The sequence below is a fragment of the Danio rerio genome, chromosome 20 (genome assembly GCF_052040795.2).
Source record: "Danio rerio strain M-AB ecotype USA chromosome 20, GRCz13ab, whole genome shotgun sequence".
Taxonomy (NCBI): Eukaryota; Metazoa; Chordata; class Actinopteri; order Cypriniformes; family Danionidae; genus Danio; species Danio rerio.
The window spans coordinates 57,217,613-57,240,014 of NC_141040.1; the positions used below are offsets into that span (position 1 = coordinate 57,217,613).

General features: G+C 35.9%; 3 protein-coding genes across 5 annotated transcripts in view; 2 read left to right on the top strand and 1 right to left on the bottom strand.

Moving 5' to 3' along the window:
* slc22a23b (solute carrier family 22 member 23b) overlaps nt 1-8,574 on the top strand; it is a 40,460-nt gene extending 31,886 nt beyond the window's left edge. Inside the window, exons 6-10 of one of the 2 annotated variants that reach the window (XR_015518946.1) lie at nt 390-492; nt 1,627-1,838; nt 3,354-3,464; nt 3,752-3,875; nt 6,325-6,916. Coding sequence is in view for 1 of the 2 variants with exons in the window: in XM_087298831.1 (XP_087154957.1) it covers nt 390-492; nt 1,627-1,838; nt 3,432-3,464; nt 3,752-3,875; nt 6,325-6,691 (839 nt within the window). In the remaining variant the exon portion in view is untranslated. Of the gene's footprint in view, nt 1-389; nt 493-1,626; nt 1,839-3,353; nt 3,465-3,751; nt 3,876-6,324 lie in introns of both variants that reach the window. The other variant, XM_087298831.1, reaches the window with a different exon arrangement.
* Nucleotides 1-22,402, top strand: part of pycr3 (pyrroline-5-carboxylate reductase 3) — a 540,655-nt gene that overhangs the window by 477,379 nt on the left and 40,874 nt on the right. The window lies entirely within an intron of this gene.
* Nucleotides 15,490-20,587, bottom strand: psmg4 (proteasome (prosome, macropain) assembly chaperone 4). 2 transcript variants are annotated; one of them, XR_015517416.1, is made up of 3 exons: nt 20,258-20,548; nt 18,165-18,380; nt 15,490-16,010 (listed from the first exon to the last, which is right to left on the bottom strand). XR_015517416.1 is itself a non-coding variant. In NM_001386356.1 (3 exon segments), coding segments are annotated over 3 exon segments (396 nt in total). In that variant the 5' UTR covers nt 20,456-20,587; the 3' UTR covers nt 15,490-15,554.

Consider the following 22,402-nt stretch of genomic DNA (forward strand, 5'->3'; position numbering starts at 1 on the left):
TAATGGTAATGATGGGGATTTTGATGGTGGTGGTGATGGTAATGATGGGGATTTTGATGGTGGTGGTGATAGTAATGATGGGGATTTTGATAGTGATGAGGATGTTGATAATGGTGACGGTGCCATTGAAGGTGATAATGATGAATTTAATCATTGTAATGATGATTATGATGATGGTGAAGATCATGGTGATAGTGATGATGATGATGATGGTGATGGTGAAGATCATGGTGATAGTGATGAGGATGTTGATGGTGATGATGCCTTTGGTAATGATGATGACGATGATATTGAAGATGATTTTTATGATGGTGGTGAGGAATATGATGGGGATGATGAAGATGTTCATGATGATGATGATGGTAATAATGTTGATGATGGTTTTGTAGAGCTGGAGACGGAGCTGCAGCAGAAGCCAAAGACGTCCTGCGTGACGCAGCTGAGCGGCACAAGAAACCTCTGGAAGAACACAGTGGTCCTCTGCGTCAACTCGTGAGTCTCACTTCGACTTGCTCGAGTTCATGATCAGTTTACTGAGGCTTCTCAAACATTTCATTTCTGCATTTGCATTCTACTTGTATTATAGTATTGTATAATACATCAGCGCAGTTTTTTATTTAACCCATTTAATTTCAGTATTTTACATTTAATCAAGTCAGAACTTATTTTTCTAAAAACAAATATGTATTTATTTAAATCATTAAATGACATTGATTTTAAGATTATTTTGATTAATTTACATATTTTGCACTGTTTTCTCTCTAAAACATTTACTCAAATCTACTTCTATTTATTTGATTCTTATATACTTCTCTGCCAATTTCTTCTCTAACAATTTATTGTAATTTAATCAAATTTTTTATTTATATTAATCCAAATTGCATCCTAATTTTCATTCATTCATTTTCTTGTCGGCTTAGTCCCTTTATTAATCCGGGGTCGCCACAGCGGAATGAACCGCCAACTTATCCAGCACGTTTTTACGCAGCGGATGCCCTTCCAGTTGCAACCCATCTCCGGGAAACATCCACACACACATTCACACACACACTCATACACTACGGACAATTTAGCCTACCCAATTCACCTGTACCGCATGTGTTTGGACTGTGGGGGAAACCGGAGCACCCGGAGGAAACCCACGCGAACGCAGGGAGAACATGCAAACTCCACACAGAAACGCCAACTGAGCTGAGCCGATCTGAGGTTCGACCCAGCGACCTTCTTGCAGTGAGGCGACAGCACTACCCACTGCGCCACTGCATTGCCGCATCCTAATTTTTTTATCTACTATATAATTTTGGGGCTAACACTTTACAATAAACTTGCATGAGTTAATGTTAGATGATGCATTTACTAGCATGAACAAACATAAACAATGCATGCGTTACAGTATTTGTTGATGTAAATACAGTTGTTAGTTCATGTTAACTCACGGGGCATTAACTAATGTTAACAAGCATGATTTAGGACGCTGATAATGCAATACTAAATGCTGAACTAGGAATAATAAGTGCTGTACAGGTATTGATGATAATAAGTTCATGTTAGTAAATACAGTAACTAATGAAACCTTGTAAAGTGTGACCATTTTTTTTTCTTTCACCTCCTCCGTATATCTAACAGGCTGACGGGTTACGGGATCCACCATTGTTTCGTGCGCAGTGTTCTGGAGGACAGCGCGTCTCACCTGCATTATTACGCTCTGGCCGCCATCGCCGTGTCCTCCTGCATGGTGCTGTTTCCCGTGGTGGGAGGATTCGGCAGGAGAGGAGGTCTACTGAGCTTCATGATCATCACAGCGCTGGCGTCGCTCCTGCAGCTCGGCCTGCTCAACCGTACGTACAGACGGACACCAAACACACGTCTGTAGCCCTGTCATGTTGAAAAGTAGAATAAAAATGTTTAATGGAAATGCCACAAACCTGGCAGTAGTCTTGTGGCCTATCCAAGTTTTAGGAGCAACAAATAATAACTGGTCTTCTAGTTGATGATCTGGTGTCAGAAGTGTCTCATATGAAAGGTAAAGGCCTCTAGATTTTGCTGATTTGAGCTCAATAAAATCTGATCATGTCTTGATGTTGACTGATTTGATGAGGACAGTGCGGTCTGACTCTGCTCAGACTAAAGTCTCATCACTGAACAGAAATAATGTCCAGTATAGAATATAAAGTCCTGCTGCAGTGGAGACAGAATGAATATTGTGTCTGACTCCATCACGAGCTTGGAGGACTGCATCCATACATCTCTGACATGACTCAAATCACTGATTAATAAAGTCATCTGGAATGAAGAAGAAAGCGTTCAGCAGGACTCCCAGAGTTCATCAAGAGTCTTTGTGTTCATCTTCAACGCCTCCTCCTTCATCAGCTCAATAATGTTCATGTCTGGTGACTGGGCTGGCCAATCCTGGAGCACTCTCTGCTTTCAGGAGCTTTGATGTGGAGGCTGAAGTATGAGCAGGAGCGCTATCCTGCTGGAGAATTGTCCCTCTCCTGTGGTTTGTAATGTAATGGGCAGCACAAATGTCTCGATACCTCAGGCTGTTGATGTTGATCATCCACTCTGCAGATCTCTCGCACGCCCCCATACTGAATGTAGACCCCAAACCATGATGTCTCCGTCACCAAACTTGACTGATTTCTGTGAGAATCTTGGTGCATGCTGGTTCCATTAGGTCTTCTGCAGTATTGGTGATGATTAATGCAGATCAGCAGATGATTCAGCAGAGAAATCCACCTTCAACACTTCCAAATCATCAACTAGAAGTCGAGTTATTATGTGTTGCTCTTACAACTGAGCTCAATGTCAAGACTTATGTCAGGTAAATAAGTGATGTAAATAAAACCCAAGACCCATGTCTTTCTCCCCCACCCAACCACACACTACACACACCTAAATACAATCAATTCAGAGTGCGCCTCACATAACGAAAAGTCCAGCATCTTCACATTGGCACACTGTCTTGACTAGTGCGGTTGAAGGACACTTGTCCTGGGAGCCCTGTACAAATGTGGCGGCGCTATTGACGCATGCTCAGGGCCCGTATGCAATATCTAGTGTATATATCTATGGTCAAGCTGTTTTAAGGTGTTTGCTAGGCTGTTTCTAGCTAGAAAATATGCTGTTTCCAGGACGTTGCAAAGTCGTTTCTTGGTGGCTGTTTCCTCTTCTGAGGCGCAGCTCATTTATTAGAGGAAAAACTCCACAGTGGAGAATCCCAACAGTGCAGCAGACTCCACGTCTCTGACTGATGTCTGTGCATGTTCATCAGGAAGTGATGATGTGTTCTTCTCTTTCACTCATTGATGGAAAGGCTGCTTTATTCACTGATGTTTTACGCCATATTGCAGTTTTGTGAACAAGACTAATGTGTATTTCTGGATGGAAAGATGATGATGATAACCTCAATCCTCTCTCTCGTCATGCAGTGATCGGGAAGTACAGCATTCGCCACGACGCAGGTACAGCTCAACCAAAACAATCATGTATTACACATTTCCCAAGCAGAGCTTTTGCACTGTTACAGGGCATAAAACACAATCAAATGCATTCAACTATATACAGTAATCATGCAGTGAAACTACAGTGAACAACCCAGCATTCACTGTTCATCTCAGCTCACACTACCTATTTGATATTTAAGTGATGCATTTTGAAAGTCACCAATTGGAAGTCTACACACACACACAGACAGACACACACACACACTCTTTCTTTCACTCACTCAGTCTGTCTTGTGTTGTGTCAGTGTTGAGAGACACCCTGAACCGGCGCTTCTCCTACGCCTTCTCCATCATCGGGATGTTTTCGTCTCATGCCGTCAGCACACTCAGCATCTTCTACTGCGCAGAAATCACACCCACGGTCATCAGGTCAGCATTTGTACATCACCACTGACAGCCTGACAAACACACACACACACACACACACACACACACACACATATATATCAGGGTTCTTACGGGTGCTGGAAATCCTGGAAAATGCTTGGTTTTTAATAGAGTGTTTTCAAGGTTAGAAAAGTGCTTGGATTTTGGACAAAGTGCTTGAATTTGCAGGGGTTGAAATTGTGACTGTTTTGGTTGCATATGCATACAATTTTGTCTATGTGACCTCAAAATATATTTGGGAGCATTTGTGCGAGTGCATAAATTGTTGTCGTGCGACCAGTTTACATTGCAAAATGTTCAGCGCATGCGCGCATTTATGGAGCTAATAATAAGCCAAAACAATCTGATGTTGAATTGTGTTAAATTGAATTATTAACGTTTGTAAGTTAATAATACTGATTATGTCCTGTTAGAAATGTTTTTAATTCGTATTTTTTAACTTGATTATTGAGGCTAAATTGTCCATAGTGTGTGTGTGTGTGTGTTTGAATGTGTGTGTGGATGTTTCCCAGAGATGGGTTGCGGCTGGAAGGGCATCCGCTGCGTAAAAACTTGCTGGATAAGTTGGCGGTTCATTCCGCTGTGGCGACCCCGGATTAATAAAGGGACTAAGCCGACAAGAAAATGAATGAATGAACTTGATTATTGAACTTCTGAAATTTAAGACAACTTAATTTTTTAAGTCAGATTTTTCTAGACATATTTTTAAACCTGAAACGCCAATCCAATCACTGCAAAAAAATAGCAATGCACATGAAATATCATGAACGACTGATCATGAAAGTTCGGGACTACACCCAAACAAAATCTGACTGTAAGATCATTTTAAAAGCGTACTTCATCGAATAACTAAACTTTTTAAAATTTATTTTTTTAATCATTTTGGCTAAACTATCCCAATAAATCTATGCTCTAAAGTGCTCAACAATTTTTTGTTTTTTAAAATAGCACAATGGATTTAAATGTGAAAAAGTACATACAACATATGTAAACGTAATTAACCGTGGTTATTAGGTGCTGGAACAGCATACAATTGCACCTTGAAAGTGCTTGAAAAGTGCTGTAATTTGAAGTTGGAAAAGGTGTAAGAACCCTGATATATATATATCTGGCATTAAACGGCACCTATTTTGCAAAAATCACTTTAGTAAGGGATCTAAGCCAAGTTGTGTGTCAGCAGTGTGTGAGTACATCCATCCTCTAATGGTAAACGTGTATTAATTGTATTGTTTATAATCAGACTTGATCTTATACAATACAATAATTAGATCGAGAAGAGATGAAGGCATGGACAAGCATCTCCATCCATTTGACACAATATCTCTGATTTTTGCGATGTGGCTCAGGTGAAAAAAGCATGTACGAACAATAGATATAACATGGCTATTGAAACACAGAGCTCGATCAAACATGACAGCAAGATTTCTTACATTATTGCAATTCGAAGACGACAAACCCCCCAAAAACTTGCCTGATCATTGGGGTGATGCTATCTGGAGCAAAAATTAGGATCAGTGCCTAAAAGAGTCAGAATCGGAGAGCTAGGAAACATTATTAGTGTGGTATTTTGAGCTGAAACTGAAACACGCACATTAGGGACATCAGAGACTTATTTTACATCCTGTAACAAGGGGGCAGAATAGGTGACCTTTAAAGGCACAGTTCACACTAAAACTAAAATTCTGTCATCATCAACTCTCCCCTCACTTGTTCAAAACCTCTTAGAGTTTCTTTCTTCTGTTGAATACAAAAGAAGATGTTGCTGGCACACATACTATGGCATACTATCCACCCTAAATAGTATTGGAAAATAGAATTAGCGCATGCCAAATCGTAGTATGCTGAAATTTTTATGCCAATGTGTTCTGGTTAGTCTGCTATTTCTGGTGGAAATTAGAAGTGCAGATTCATGCATAGTTTCATGGATGCAATGTACACAATAGGTAGTGCACTGGATGTGAATTTGATTACAACTACAAACACAGGGCAAACGTGTTAATAAACTACAAACATGGCAGACAAATTAGAGTAATAGTTAAATGGAGAGGCTTCGGTAAAGATGGTTCTTAAATATTATCTAACCTTCTGGAATATATGTCTTTAACTTTTTCTGTGTTAATGTTTCATCTTTGCATACTCTCTCCTGTTATACACTCAAAAGTATGCCCTTTTTTGCACAAAACAAAGTATTATGTTATTCTCAGCAGCGAAAACCAACAACAATCATCAGTAATGCATGATTATCTGCTGTCAGGGCTTTGCAGTCAATAAAAGTGATTATAATAGAAGTCGATGGGGCAAAATGAGCACCAACATAACCAAAGGGGAGTCAATCTGAACAGCACACAAGCGTTAAGAACACCATCAGAACGCTATTACCTGTTGTTTGTGGTGTTGATTGTGTTCTAATCTCTCTCTCTGGTTATATCAGGGGTGGTGGAGTTGGTCTGGTGCTCGCTAGCGCAGGGTTCGGCATGCTAACAGCGCCGCTGATGGAGCTCCACAATCAGAAGGGTTTCTTCCTGCATCATGTCATCCTCACCTGCTGCACTCTGCTCTGCATCATTTGCATACCGTTGCTACCGGAGACCGCCGGCCAACCGCTGCCCGAGACTATGGCTGAGGGGGAGGGGCTTCTGCGCAGGCCCATCCTCCCCGGAGAGCAGCACCACCTATTGGCCAGAACGGAGGTCAGGGAGTACTCGCGTGTACAGGACACGCCCCTTCACCAAGTCGTCACCCCTGGCAACGGCATGGTGCCTAGCAACAGCACAGTCAATGGCATGAGGACTTCGTGACGGATTTTCTGAGATGATCTTGAACGAGTTTCATTCATGGTTTTTTTTTTTTGCGAATCAGCGGAAACGCTTCATTAACCAGCATCGGTAGAGATTTCACCATAGTACGAACTGAAAATGTGATCGCAACTTCTATTTTTTAAACAGCCACTAGTTTAATGTCGAGGAAGAACAAGTTCATTAAGGTGTCGCTGATTTGAATGTTTTTTGTATTTATTGGACAGATTGAGAACCGGCGGACATCCTATACAGCCAGATCAGTTGCAAAAATATAAACATTTACAAAAAAAAATTCAATTACAATTCACATTTACGAAATTGTATTCTCAAATTCAAAACCTAATTCGTAAATAAACAAGTACAGTTCATCAATGCAAAACACAACCCATAAATACGCAAAACCTAATTCATAAATTAATCAAAATATATAAATTTAAATAATTTAATTAAATATTTATAAAACATAAATTGTAAATACGCAAATCCAATTCGTGAATTCAAAACACAATCTGTAATTCTGCAAATCCCATTTGTGAATTCAAAACACGATTCGTTAATACGCAAATACAATTTGTAATAAAAAACACAATTCAAAAATATGCAAATCCAATTCGTAAATTCAAAACACAATATGTAAATAAGCAAATTCAATTTATAAATATGCAAATTCAATTTGTGAATTCACACAATTCGTAAATACGCAAATCCATTTCATTAATTCAAAATACAATTCGTAAATACGTAAATCCAATTCGTAAATATGCAAATCTAATTCGGAAACTCAAAGCACACTTCATAAATACACAAATCCAATTCGTAAATTCAAAATAATTCCTAAACACGCAAATCTAATTTGTAAATTCGTAAATATGCAATCCAATAAGTAAATTCAAAACAATTCGTAAATATGCAAATCCAATTCGTAATTTCAAAACACAGTTCGTAAATTAAAAAAATAATTTGTAAATTCAAAACAATTCGCAAAAATTTTGAACAATTCGTAAATACGCAAGTCCAATTCGTAAATTTAAAACAAACTGTAAATAAGCAAATCCAATTCGTAAATATGCAAATCCAATTTGTAAATTTAAATGAATTTGTAAATTCAAAACACAATTCGTAAATACGCTAATTCATTTCATAAATTCAAAACTCAATTCGTAAAAACACAACATAATTTGTAAATTCGCAACACAATTTGTAAATTAAAAATACAATTCGTAATTTCAAAACACACTTCAAAAACATGCTAATCCAATTTGTAAATTTAAAAAACTTCGGAAATATGCAAATCCAATTCGTAAAGTCAAAACACTATTTGTAAATATGCAAATCCAATTCATAAATTCAAAACACTATTTGTAAATATGCAAATCCAATTCATAAATTCAAAACACTATTTGTAAATATGCAAATCCAATTCTTAAATTTAAAACCCAATTCATAAACATAAAACACAACTCCTAAATTCAAAACACAATTCGTAAATTCGCAAATCCAATTCGTAAATTCAAAACACCATTCGTTAGTAAAAAAAATCCAATTTGTAAGTTCAAAACACACCTCATGAATACGCAAATCCAATTCCCAAATTCAAAATACAATTCGTAAATATGCAAGTCCAATTCGAATACACAATTTGTAAATACACAAAACAATTTGTAAATTCAGAATACAATTCATAAATTCAATTTATTTGGTGAAAAATATATTACGATTTTCACTTGTGAATACACTAATTGTGTTTCGAATTCACGAATTGTCTTTTGTAAATAAGTAAATGAGGCTTTTTTTGGCGAATGTGTTATATTTGAGACTGACCTAGCTGCATAGATATCATTCGTGCGCACAGATTGTACATTAAACGCTTTTCATTTGTAGAAGTGGATGTCATGGCTTATTTCCAGTCAGTGGTACGGTTCAGTACAATACAGTACACTATGATTTGGTGCACTGATCCGGCTTGCGTTTCCAATACTAATTGTTGCGAACTGTAAATATCCTTCCAAATGCCGCTTGCAGGTGAGTGAATGAGTCTTCGTATACATGAATATACAGCTGAAGTCCCAATTTCTGTTTAACGTAAGGAAGATTTTTTCAACACATTTCTAAACATCTCATAACTGATTTCTTGCCATGATGACAGCACATATTATTAGACTAGACATTCTTCAAGACACTAGTGTTCAGCTTAAAGTGACATTTAAAGGTTTAACTAGGTTAATTAGGGTAAAGTTAGGGTAATTAGGCAAGTCATCACTGTACTGAACCACACCGCTCAATGACTAAAAGCCAGAAATGTGAGTAAGTGAATGAACGTCCGCCGTTTTCATGTGCGCCTCAGTATGTTCAGGTTTTTTGAGTCTGTCTGTTTTGCACTAAAACTAGAAAAGCAATCACGAGACGGCCAGATGAATCTGAACTGAATGTCTAGACAGATGATGGCTGGAAAAAAAAAAATAATACAACAGCACAACTTTATGGTCTGCTCCTAACACACAGTCACAAACTCAACAACCAATCACAGCAGGAGAACAGTTGCCGGGCGGAAAACAGGACACATTTCACAATAAAATCTGAAGTTGTTAATAGTTTGGATGATGAAAATGAAGCCTTTTATTTATTATCAGACATTCTAGATGAATAATAAATGGAAATAAATAAAATAAAATTACTTCAGTGGAATTTTAATACCAATACTTATAAATGACATGGCATTTTGTGTAAAAAAAAAAAATGAAGAATTATTATAATAATAAGAGAGTTGATTTGAAAAAACGAAACAAATTAAGTGAAAATGATCAAATCAATTATTAAATACATTCTGGATGCTGTAAATATTGCATTATTTAAACACTGCATTAAATATTGATTTGGAAAACGGTAGAAAATGTCTTTAATTTTAATTTTATAAAAAGATAAATGTTGCTTAATAACAAGACATTCATGCCGACATGCCAAAAATCCAGAAAAACATTTAATAGCATTGATTAATTTCATAAAATACACAATTATGATCAGCTTTGACTTTTCAAAATACAAATGACTGCTGAATGAATGTTTTTTTTCCCCTCTACATTATTTTTTAGACGATTAAATTACCTCCTTCCAAAGAAATTATGATCAGTGCTGTAAAAAATGAAAATAAATGCTTTACTTGAAAGCATTCATAGAACTTTTGAGTAATATATGGCTCCATACATTTGGCAATTTCAAGGAAAACATCATTGCATAAATGAAGCGTTTGAGAATAATTGAGACTTTAAATAATCATAAAAATGATTAAAATTAGTAAATTCTAAATCATTACATTGGAAATAATAAAATGCATTTACATTAATTTCAAAAAACAGTGAGTGATGAACAGCAATTACAATCAGTGAGGATCATTAAACATAATTGTAAAATGTTTTTTTTTAATTTTAAAGAAAATAAAAAATGTGTTTAAAATTACTTAATAAATGAGAATAATTAAGACATTTAAATAATTAAAAAATTAATTCAGTTAAAAATAATTAAGTTGTAAATAATAAAATGCATTTAAATTAATGTCAGATCACATTGAGTGATGAAACAGCAATTACAATCATTGAGAATACATGAGACATTTAAATAATTGTACAAATAATTCAAACTAATGATGGAATCATAATTAATTAAATTGTAAGTAATTAAAAATGCATTTCAATTAATTTCAAATAATATTATGTGATGAATAATACAATTAATTAATAAAATAAAATAATAAAGAATGTTTAAAATAATTCTAAGTAAAACATCATTGTTTTAATTAAACATTAATTTCAATTAGTGAGATTAATGAAAACTAATTGTAAAAAAAAAACTAAGTAAATAATTTTCAAGAATAAAAAATGTGTTAACAATTTTTTTAAATTGTAAAACAATAATTAATGCATTTAAATTAATTTCAAATAAAACTGTTTGATAAAATAGTAATTAAAATCAGGGGGAATTATACAAATCATGAATAAAATAATAAATAATGTGTTTAAAATAATTAGGCAAAACATCGTTTAATGAAATAGCAATAAAAAATTGATGAGAATTAAAATTGTTAAAAAAGAAAAAAATGTAAAGAATAAAAAAGTGTTTAAAATTTTTTTATTAGAATAATTGAGACATTTAAATAACTAAAAAATAAAATATTAATGTGTTAAAAATAATTTCAAGTAAAACATCATTGTTTAATGACAGTAATTAAAATAATTGAGAATAATAAAAAAATAAAATAAAAAAATATTAAATTGTAAATGATAAAAATGCATTTAAAATTATTTCACGTAAATCATCACTGTATTGAGGGAAATTTAATGACAATCATTGAGAATAGTCAAAATCAAAAACATCATATTTATAAATACGAGCTTCATTTTTTTTCATTCATTTATTTTCATCAGGGGTCGCCACAGCAGAATGAACCGCCAATTATTCCAGCATATGTTTTACACAGCGGATGCCCTTCCAGCTGCAACCCAGAACTGGGAACCACCCATACACACTCATCAATTCCCCTATAGCGCATGTGTTTGGACTGTGGGGGAAACCGGAGCACCCGGAGGAAACCCACACCAACAAAGGAAAAACATGCAAACTCCACACAGAAACACCAGCTGAGACTCAAACCAGTGATCTTCTTTCTTGCTGTGAGGCCACATTGCTAACCACTGAGCCACCATGCCGCTCACTTAGTTATTATTTAACTTTTGATTTTGCTGTGAAATGTGTTCAACACACACACACACACACACACACACACACACACACACACACACACATCATAAATATAAACAACTGGATTTAACATGGAGCTGGACCAGTAGAAGGGCTGCTGAGTGTTTTCATTGTAAATGTCTGGATTATTAATATTAATATTAACGTGTAGATTAGAAGTGGAGTAACTTGAACATCACAGATCTCCTGTTTGTCTGTTTGACCACTGAACAAGCAACCAAATGAAGAGGAACAAGCAGGACATCAATGAATATCTCTGAATATGAGTTTTGTCCTGATAACAGGAGTGAAAATGAGGATCAGGAGAAAACTGAAACAAGTCCACATGCGCTCGCCGCTCATCTTCATGCATTTACAAGAGCTCAAAGCACATTGCAAGGAAAAAAGCACATTTGGTGAATCTCCTAAGATCAGAAATATCCCTAGGTCATATTTTTAGTCTAAAAATCAACTAAATGATTAAAAAAAAGTCTATTTTTCTTAGAGAAAAGCCTATTTTTAGGACCAAAAATCTCCCATTTAATGTGAACAAAAAAACAAGCATTATTAAAATTGCCTAACACAACTGTAGGCATGCATCCCCCCCCCGGAAAATGATTTATTATACATGTAAAAGGAAAAGTATGGAGGATATAATTGCAATGCAATCTTAATTATGAAAACAAACTATTTTACAAATAAGCGATTGTGATTTTGGCATGAAACATGACCTGGACGTGCACTGACTGACAGATTCCCGCAGACACTCGGTGCGTTTGAGGAGAGAGGATCGCTTCAGTGTATTTCTCTGTATTTGACTCTCACGTGTCATTTTGGAGGATTAGGAGTATTTGAGACTTTCATACATGTTTACTGTCCATTTTAAGACATTGCACTTGTAAATAAATACCCTTTTATAATACAGTACATTTTGTCGTTCTGTGTTTTCTATAGGAAGCTCTACAACATTATATTTGTGCATACACATTTAATTAGTCAGAACCGATGCCAAATCTGGAGCTCATCCAACTAAATAGCTTTCGATAACGCTCCAAACATTAGTTTAAAATATTAGAAACAAAATAATAAATACATAAAAAAAGATAAAACAAGAGAAACTAAAATGATATGAAATGTTTTTGTTTGCAATTGTTATTTAATACTCTTCTGGAATGTAATTGCTTTATCTTCATTCATTCATTCATTTTCTTGTCGGCTTAGTCCTTTCATTAATCCGGGGTCGCCACAGCGAAATGAACCACCAACTTATCCAGCTCGTTTTTACGCAGCGGATGCCCTTCCAGCCGCAACCCATCTCTGGGAAACACCCATACACACTCATACACTACATACAATTTAGCCTACCCAATTCACCTGTACCACATCTCTTTGGACTGTGGGGGAAACCGGAGCACCCGGAGGAAACCCACATGAACGCAGGGAGAACATGCAAACTCCACACAGAAACTCCAACTGAGCTGAGGTTCAACCCAGCGACCTTCTTGCTGTGAGGCGACAGCACTACCTACTGCGCCACTGTCTCGCCCTGCTTTATCTTTCTGCTTCTAAATATATATTACTATTATTACTATAAATATATATATATATACTACTCATTAACCCTTAGACTGCCCCTCTACCAAACGCTTGACCCTGTTTTCACTGCTGTAATTAATGGCTTACACACACAGCATTGTCGGTTTAAAATCAAACATCCTGTTGCGCTGCTACACTTGATTTTGGTTTTATTGTAAAAAAAAATAAGAAACAAGAAAAGCATGTTAATGAGATTCTGAGATATTTTATTGCATCCTTAAAAAAAATAAAAGGTGATTTAATGTTCAAAAAACATCCTATTAAAAATAAATTGGTCTTACACTTCATATTTTCTGAATTTTTATAGTATATCTATTAAGTCTAGTGCTTTTATCATAAACCCACATATAATTAGGGCAGTTTCAATATGTTGAAAAACATGCATTAAGTTTGTTAACTAGTTAAAGAAATTAAGAAGTGCAATCCAAACATTTTTTTTCTTAGTGGGGCAGTTAAAGGGTTAATAATGCACTCATTTACGCTGAGAATATATATATATATATATATATATATATATATATATATATATATATATATATATATATATATATATATATATACACACACACACACACACACACACACACACACACACACAGTTGAAGTCAGGATTATTCGTCCCCCTTTTGATTTTTTTTAAAAAAATATTTCCCAAATGATGTTGAACAGATTTAGGAAATGTTCACAGTATGTCTGATAATATTTTTTCTTCTGGAGAAAGTCTTATTTGTTTTATTTCGGCTAAAATAAAAGCAGTTTTTAATTTTTTAAATCACCATTTTTTAAGCTTTTTTTTTTTTTTGATAGTCTACAGAACAAACCATCGCTATACAATAACTTGCCTAATTACCCTAACCTGCTAACAAGTTAACCTAATTAACCTAGTGAAGCCTTTAAATGTCACTTTAAGCTGTATAGAAGTGTCTTGAAGAATATCTAGTCTAATATTATTTACTGTCATCATGACAAAGAGAAAATAAATCAGCTATTAGAGATGTTTAATAAACAGAGAGGGGCGAATAATTCTGACTTCAACTGTATTTATATACACAGTGACATTTTAACTTTAAATGAATTTCCCCTCCCAAACAGATTGAAATAATAGTAATTTTAAATAAATACAATAAAATGAAAAAAAAGGCGAATTTTATTACAATTTCTATTTCGCATCTTATAATTGTGTTTGATTCTCAGAATGAATGAATGAATAAACAAAACAAATAAAACAATATATATATATATATATATATATATATATATATATATATATATATATATATTACCTTATTATTCTTGTTTTTCTTCAAGAAAGATTGCATGAAGTAACTTTTGCGTTTTAAATAATAAAACAAAAAGAATAAAACATGAGTATAAACGAAGCAATTACAAGACTTTCCTTAACAACTGTGTGTGATTTTTCTTTTGACAATAAAAAGACACGTCATTTAAACCTACTAATCAACATTTTTCCCTTCGACTGAAGCTTTAATTTATTGCGATGGATACCACACCACCAAGGATGCAATGGCAGCCACAGGACAACGGCGCCAGTGCTTCACCACACACCAGCTTTAGGGGGAGTGGAGAGACAGTGATAGAGCCGATTCAGTGGATGGGGATGATTGAGAGGCCATGGAGTGAATTTGGCCAGAACTCCAGGGTTACACCACTACTCTTTACCAGAAGTGCCATGGGGTTATTAATGACCACAGAGAGTCTGGACCTCGGTTTAACGTCTCATCCGAAAGACGGCGCCCACTGACAGTATACAGTCCCCTTCACTATACTGGGGCATTAGGACTCACACAGACCACAGGTTGAGCGTCCCCTGCTGGCCTCACTAACACCACTTCACTAGTGTTCCCTAGTGGTCTCCCACTCAGGTACGGACCAGGCTCAGCCCTGCTTCCAGTGAGTAACCACTCTTGGGCTGCAGGGTGATATGGCATTTTTTTTAATTCAATGTTTAACATAATCTAAACTGAAACATGAAGAGGGGGTGGGGCATATAGTAACCCCTCCCCTTGTTGAAAAACAGCCAATAGCATTAAGCCTTCTCACAGCTGAGTGGAGTGGAAGAGCTCAAGCGCATCAAATGAGAAGCCAATGAGAACATGTGGGCGGGGCATGTCAGACACTAGAGAGCATTTGATTGGTCAGAAGATTTGATGAAGAAATAAAGTATGAGGTGACGTGAATAAAACCGTCGATCCGTTTAGGCGGAAGAGACAAACTGCAAAGCTTCGGATGTTTATATCAGTTTTACATGCTCTAAATGTTGTCATTGTTTTGGAGCACACTAGCTTATAGATATTCTTAAGACTAACATACTGATACTGACATGAATGACTAGAATGGGATTATTAATGAGCACAGAGAGTCAGGACCTCGCTCATCAGAGAGACGGATATCTCCTTCAGACTGGCTCATGCCACAAAAAATAACATCGAAATAACAGCTGCGATCAAATAATTTTTGCATGATTTTTATTGAATTGTGTACAAAACAAACACCATGTGGAGTTAAAGAGTGGATGTTAAAACTTGTCTGGATGAAGCTCCATCTCCTGCTTGATCCTGTTCTCCACCAGCAGCAGCAGGTTTGAGTCCGTCACCGGTAAGTTGTAACTCACGAACACTTGTTTCTTTGTCTTCTTTGCTGAAAAAACAGAGGAAAAGTAAATGATAGAAAACTAGTCACTCGAAACTGATCATTACATGTTTAGACATTAGGCCCCTGAGTTACAGCCACATCAGAACTCAAGACTAAATTGTTCGCCTTCCTGTAGAATTTTGTATTCATTTTCCAATATTTCCCAAATGATGTTGAACAGATTCAGGAATTTCTCACAGTATTTCCTATAATGTTTTTTCTCCTAGAGAAAGTCTTATTTGTTTTATTTCTGCTAGAATAAAAGCAGTTTTTAATTGTTTTAGACCCATTTTAAGCTCAATATTATTAGCCCCCTTCAGCAATATTAGTTTTGGATTGTCTCCAGAACAAACCACTGTTATACAATGACTTGCCTAATTACCCTAACTTTACCCTAATTACCCTAGTGAAGCCTTTAAATGTCGCTTTAAGCTGAATACTAGTGTCTTGAAGAATATCTAGTCTAATATTATGTGCTGTCATCATGTTGCAACTGCTTCTGATATTATTAACATACTAGTAGCAGTGGATTTGTTGTTTCATCCATGTTTTGGTTGATGTTTCAGATGTGGAGAAGCTGAGCACCTTCAGCCAGAGGTTTCCTCTGCCCTCCATGTACCGCATCCACGTATGGAAAGTCTTGCTGGGTGAGAATGTTAATGAGCAGATCTGTTTCCAAATTGAATTGAAATCTTTATTGTCCACACATGTGGAAATTCCTTTTTGGCCAGGCAAACATCACAAACACAAACACAAACACAAAGCTTCCAGATTACCAACACACAACCCTGGACATACAGACCACTTCATGGTCATTTAGACGCCGTTTACACCGCCAGTTAAATGTGACCCAATTCTGATATTTTGCTCATGTGTGACACAGATCGGATCTGTTCTATGAGTGTGTAAACACGAATAAAGCGCATGCATTCAGATATTCAGAGATGGGTTTCAGGCCTCCTTCATATGTGGAAATAAATCAGATATAGATCAGATATGTGGCAATTCGACTCTCATGTAAACAGGCAGATCGGATTTATCAGATCAGCATTTCATTCTGCACGTCATTAAACTTGTGACAATATGCTGCATCTCCATGGTTTAATGACAGAAGGAAGAGCGTGTGTGGAGATGCCGACGCGGTAAACAACATCAGAGGAGGAAAGGGGTCAGTCGCCACAATTTGCTCCCACCAGACCTGAGATCTCTCTCGTACCCACACATTCCTCTGAGTGTGGAGGACATCATACAGCGTATAAACCATAAGCGCAAGCTGCGATGACGGCTCTTTCCCACCTCCGCCTCAAATCATTTTAAAGTTGGGCCAACTTCGAGTTGTAACTTTGCTTTTTGTCGCTTTTAACACACGCACTGCGGGCTACACATAGAATATTCTGCACACAGGCAAAGGCTACATCTTCAACCGCACACACACATCAGGGCCATACCATCACATAAACTGCGTGGGGGTAAAACTAGATTGAACCATTCTCTGCTTATACTAAACTTCGCATATTTCGCAAGAAATCCATATGAAACAGCCCCTTAAAAGTCACGTCTCGCTTTCAGTTTCGGGCTTTGGCCCAAGTGAGCCCGATTCAGAGCACTTGCACTTCTCAAACTATCCAGGAAACGGGCCTGGGCACGGTACGGACAGCATAGTGCAAGTAGGGCCTGTTTAAAAAAGATTTAAGACCTACAACACAACATTTCAGTACATTTGAGACTTTTTAAGGCCTAGAATTTAGATTTAAGACATTTTAAGACCCTGCAGAAACCCTGCTCATGGAAACTTATCAATTTTAAAATGACCAAATATATCAGCCACTGCCAGAGAAATAACCCACGGTCCTGTACAATAAAGGTATTTGAATAGAAAAGTACATGCAGTCAGAACTACCAGCCCTCCAGCATATCGTTTCCCCAATTTCTGTTTAACGGAGAGCAGATCTCAACATCTCTCTAATCATAACAGTTTTAATAACTCATCTCTAATAACTGATTTATTTTCTCTTTGCCATGATGACAGTAAATAATATTAGACTAGATATTCTTCAAGACACTTCTATACAGCTTAAAGTGACATTTAAAGGCTTCACTAGGTTAATTAGGGTAAAGTTAGGGTAATTCGAGTTGGAGACAATCTAAAACTAATATTGCTGAAAGGGGCTAATAATATCGACCTTAAAATGTCGATTAAAACAATTAAAAACTGCTTTTATTCTAGCCGAAATAAAACAAATAAGACTTTCTCCAGAAGAACAAATATTATCAGACATACTGTGAACATTTCCTGAATCTGTTCAACATCATGAGGGAAATACCAGACAAAGAAAAACTAAACTCACAGGATAATTCTGACTTCAGTTGTATATCATTACTCTAGCACGTAATTGTCTGAGCACTAACAGTTCCTATAATCAGCACTTGTTGTGTGTGTTGCCTCTTCTTGTTGAATCACTGAATGCCTTCTCAACTGTGAGTCGCTTTGGACAAGAATGTCTGCTGAATGACTAAATGTATACCGATCAAAAATAAAAAATAAGGGGAACACCTAAACAACACAATGTTACTCCAATAATTCCCTTTATTTGAGCCGTTCATGTTGGATAACAGAAGTGTTTGTGCTCTTACTGAGTCTCTGTGCCAGTGCGCTGGCTGTGGTGTCTGATGTGTCTCCCAGAACCAGAGTGGACAGAGGAGCTGAGTCCTGAGGAATGAACATCAGTGATGAACATATCTAAAAACATCTCATATCTCAACCTTCAGGAGTAAAACATACTGTAGTTTAATAACTGTTATTAATTAACAAATAAAAAAAATATCTATCTATCCTTCTATCCTTCTGTATATCCAACTATCCATCCATCATCCATCCATCTATCCATCCATCCATCCATCATCCATCCATCTATCCATCTATCTATCTATCTATCTATCTATCTATCTATCTATCTATCTATCTGTCTATCTGTCTGTCTGTCTGTCTGTCTGTCTGTCTATCTATCTATCCATCCGTCTGTATATCCATCCATCTATCTATCTATCTATCTATCTATCTATCTATCTATCTATCTATCTATCTATCTATCTATCTATCTATCTATCTATCTATCTATCCGTCTGTAAATCCATCTATCTATCCATCTATCTATCCGTCTGTATATATATCCATCCATCCATCCATTTATCCATCCATCCATCCATCCATCCACCTATCCATCTATCCATCTATCCATCTATCTATCTATCTATCTATCTATCTATCTATCTATCTATCTATCTGTCTGTATATCCTTCCATCTATCTATCTATCTATCTATCTATCTATCTATCTATCTATCTATCTATCTATCTATCTATCTATCTATCCACCTATCTGTCTGTATATCCATCTATCTATCCATCTATCTATCTATCCGTCTGTATATCCATCCATCTATCCATCCATCTGTATATCTATCTATCTATCTATCTATCTATCTATCTATCTATCTATCTATCTATCTATCTATCCATCTGTCTGTATATCCATCCATTCATCCATTTATCTATCTATCTATCTATCTATCTATCTATCTATCTATCTATCTATCTATCTATCTATCTATCTATCTATCTATCTGTATATCCATCTATCTATCCATCCATCTGTATATCCATCCATCTATCTATCTATCTATCTATCTATCTATCTATCTATCTATCTATCTATCTATCTATCTATCTATCTATCTGTCTGCATATCCATCCATTTATCTATCTATCTATCTATCTATCTATCTATCTATCTATCTATCTATCTATCTATCTATCTATCTATCTATCTATCTATCTATCTGTCTGTATATCCATCTATCTGTCCATCCGTCTGTATATCCATCCATCTATCTATCTATCTATCTATCTATCTATCTATCTATCTATCTATCTATCTATCTATCTATCTATCTACCCATCTATCCATCTGTCTGCATATCCATCTATCTATCTATCTATCTATCTATCTATCTATCTATCTATCTATCTATCTATCTATCTATCTATCCATCCGTCTGTATATCCATCCATCTATCCATCTATCTATCTATCTATCTATCTATCTATCTATCTATCTATCCATCTATCCATCCGTCTGTATATCCATCCATCTATCCATCTATCTATCTATCTATCTATCTATCCATCTATATCTGTCTAGCTATCTATCCGTCTGTATATCCATCTATCTACCCATCTATCTATCTGTCTGTATATCCATCCATTCATCCATTTATCTATCTATCTATCTATCTATCTATCTATCTATCTATCTATCTATCTATCTATCTATCCATCCACCTACCTATCCATCTATATCTGTCTAGCTATCTATCCGTCTCTATATCCATCCATCCATCCGTCTGTATATCCATCCATCTATCTATCTATCCATCTATCTATCTATCTATATCTCCACCTATCCATCTATCTATCCATCTGTATATCCATCTATCCATCTATCTCTGTCTGTATATCCATCCATCCATCCATCCACCTATCTATCTATTAGTAATATCATTACAATCATAGTATTAAGTGACTCACGGTTCTGCTGAGGATGGACACCGCCAGGTTGGAGATCAGCGGGTTTGTCGCGGTTCCGACCCAGAGGAAGAATCCGCCGCTCAGCTTCATCAGGTGGAAATAAACGCGCTGCTCCAGAAACTTCTCCGAGAAATCGTGTAGACTGATGGAGTCCGCGGACGCATGAGAGCTGCAGTCTCCGTTTAGCACAGCCTCCATCCCGGACAAACTCACAGCACCGACAAACAACGGAGAAATCTCATAACGAAAGTAAAATCACGTAGCCTACAATCTGACTGATGGAAGCGAGGCGCCGGTTTTGTTTACTTCCGCTGCACTGAGGGTGGAAAAGGCTACAGTGACACCTGCAGCCCTGGAAGAACCGTGGAGAATAACAACAAGACACCATTATCTTTCTTTTCCGTATATACAATTTTTTCATATACACATTTACCAATAGCAAAACATTTTTAATGTTATTTTTTTTGTTGTTGAACATTTTTAGGCATTATTAAAATACAATTTTATTATCTGAAAAGAAGTATGCAATTTTGTAATGACTTTAATTAATTTACTGTATTTGATTCTTAAAACTCTTACCCTCAAGTTCATACTCATCTTCCATACTCTCTCTTTGTGCCTTTTTCCACTGACAATGTGTAATATTTTGAGATATAGTATACAATCATTGTTTACATGTCAAGTGTATTTTATTTGCATAATAAAAAAACATGTCATTCGCTGTAACATTGTGACTTAGGTTGGTGTGAAAGTCATTACATCATCTTAAGAAATAAATTCAATAAAAATTAAAGATCAATAGTTGAATAAATTAACAAATATATTTAATTACAAAAACAAGAAGAGGGAGGGGGAATTGAGTATCTAAAACACATAAATCAGTCAATCATGGCAGTGCTGCATGGTCTATAAAGGAGGTGTGTTAAGGCGCATTGCTAGAGCGTTGCCATTTTGAGGAAATAGTCCAGCAGAGCACGTTAGTTACGCTTACACTGCTGAATACACACAGGATGATCAGCAACACACAAATATCTTTACAGATGAAGCATTTAAAGGATTAAAATGATACAGAAATGATGATTTTCTACATCAATATAAACAGCACTGCCTCCATGCCTTCTTCACCTCGGGGGGCTTTTTCGTTTTTTTTATGATGATCTGCATCTGTATAATGTGATTATTATTAGCAGTATTATTGATTATCTGCAGATTTATATCTGCTTTAATAAACACAAGTGTAGGTTTGTCCAGCTGTGGGGTTTTGGAGACGTCTGCATCAGCATATGTGGATAAGAACAGGACGTGTGTTTGGATATAACTCAGTTTTCTGACCACACTTCATTATTATTGCTCATTTATTCCTTTGCTGGAGATCAGAACTGAATTTAGAAATAGTTTCTACACAAATCTTTGCGCTTAACAAAGGAAATTAAATATTTGGGCTAATAGATGTGTTCAGTGGAGTGAGTTTCCACCGTTTCCTCACTCCACCAAAGTAAAGGAGTAAAGAGTAAAAGAGGCTGAATCTTTATCCTCGCGCTGCAGATGCTCTGTTTAACTGTTTTCTCGATAGTGAAGCGTTCAGTTTTTACACTTACAAAGTTGCCATGTAATTAGCAAATGCACCATGAAGCGACACAACTGACTCTTAAAGGGAATGAGAGACGAGACTCTGATTGGTTTAATTCAGGTGATGCTCAAAACACACCCAGTACTCATTAAGAGAATAAGCACAGCCCTGTTAGACCATGTGTCAGGGCACAGAGCGCATTTTTCTGTCCTTACAATAGCAAAAGTGTATTCAGACACGTCCTTAATGCTATTGCGCCTAGATAGTTAAGATAGAATCTTTATAGCATTAAAAACCTTTTTTCCTATGAAATGAAAAATAAAATGGTGACTTCACAAACCTAAAAAAATGCTTTAAAATGATGGCTGTGATACTCAAATATTAAATCAAAAATATATAAAAATCGCTTAAAAATTCTCTGGATTGTGATTAAAATTTATAGTGTTTGATTTTTGCGCAATTTAAATAATCTTTATTTTATTCTGCAAACAAGTGATGGAATTTCTTCACAAATGAAAAATAAAAGTTTTATATTAAACCAGTGTGAAAAAATTCGAAAACATTTACATTTATGC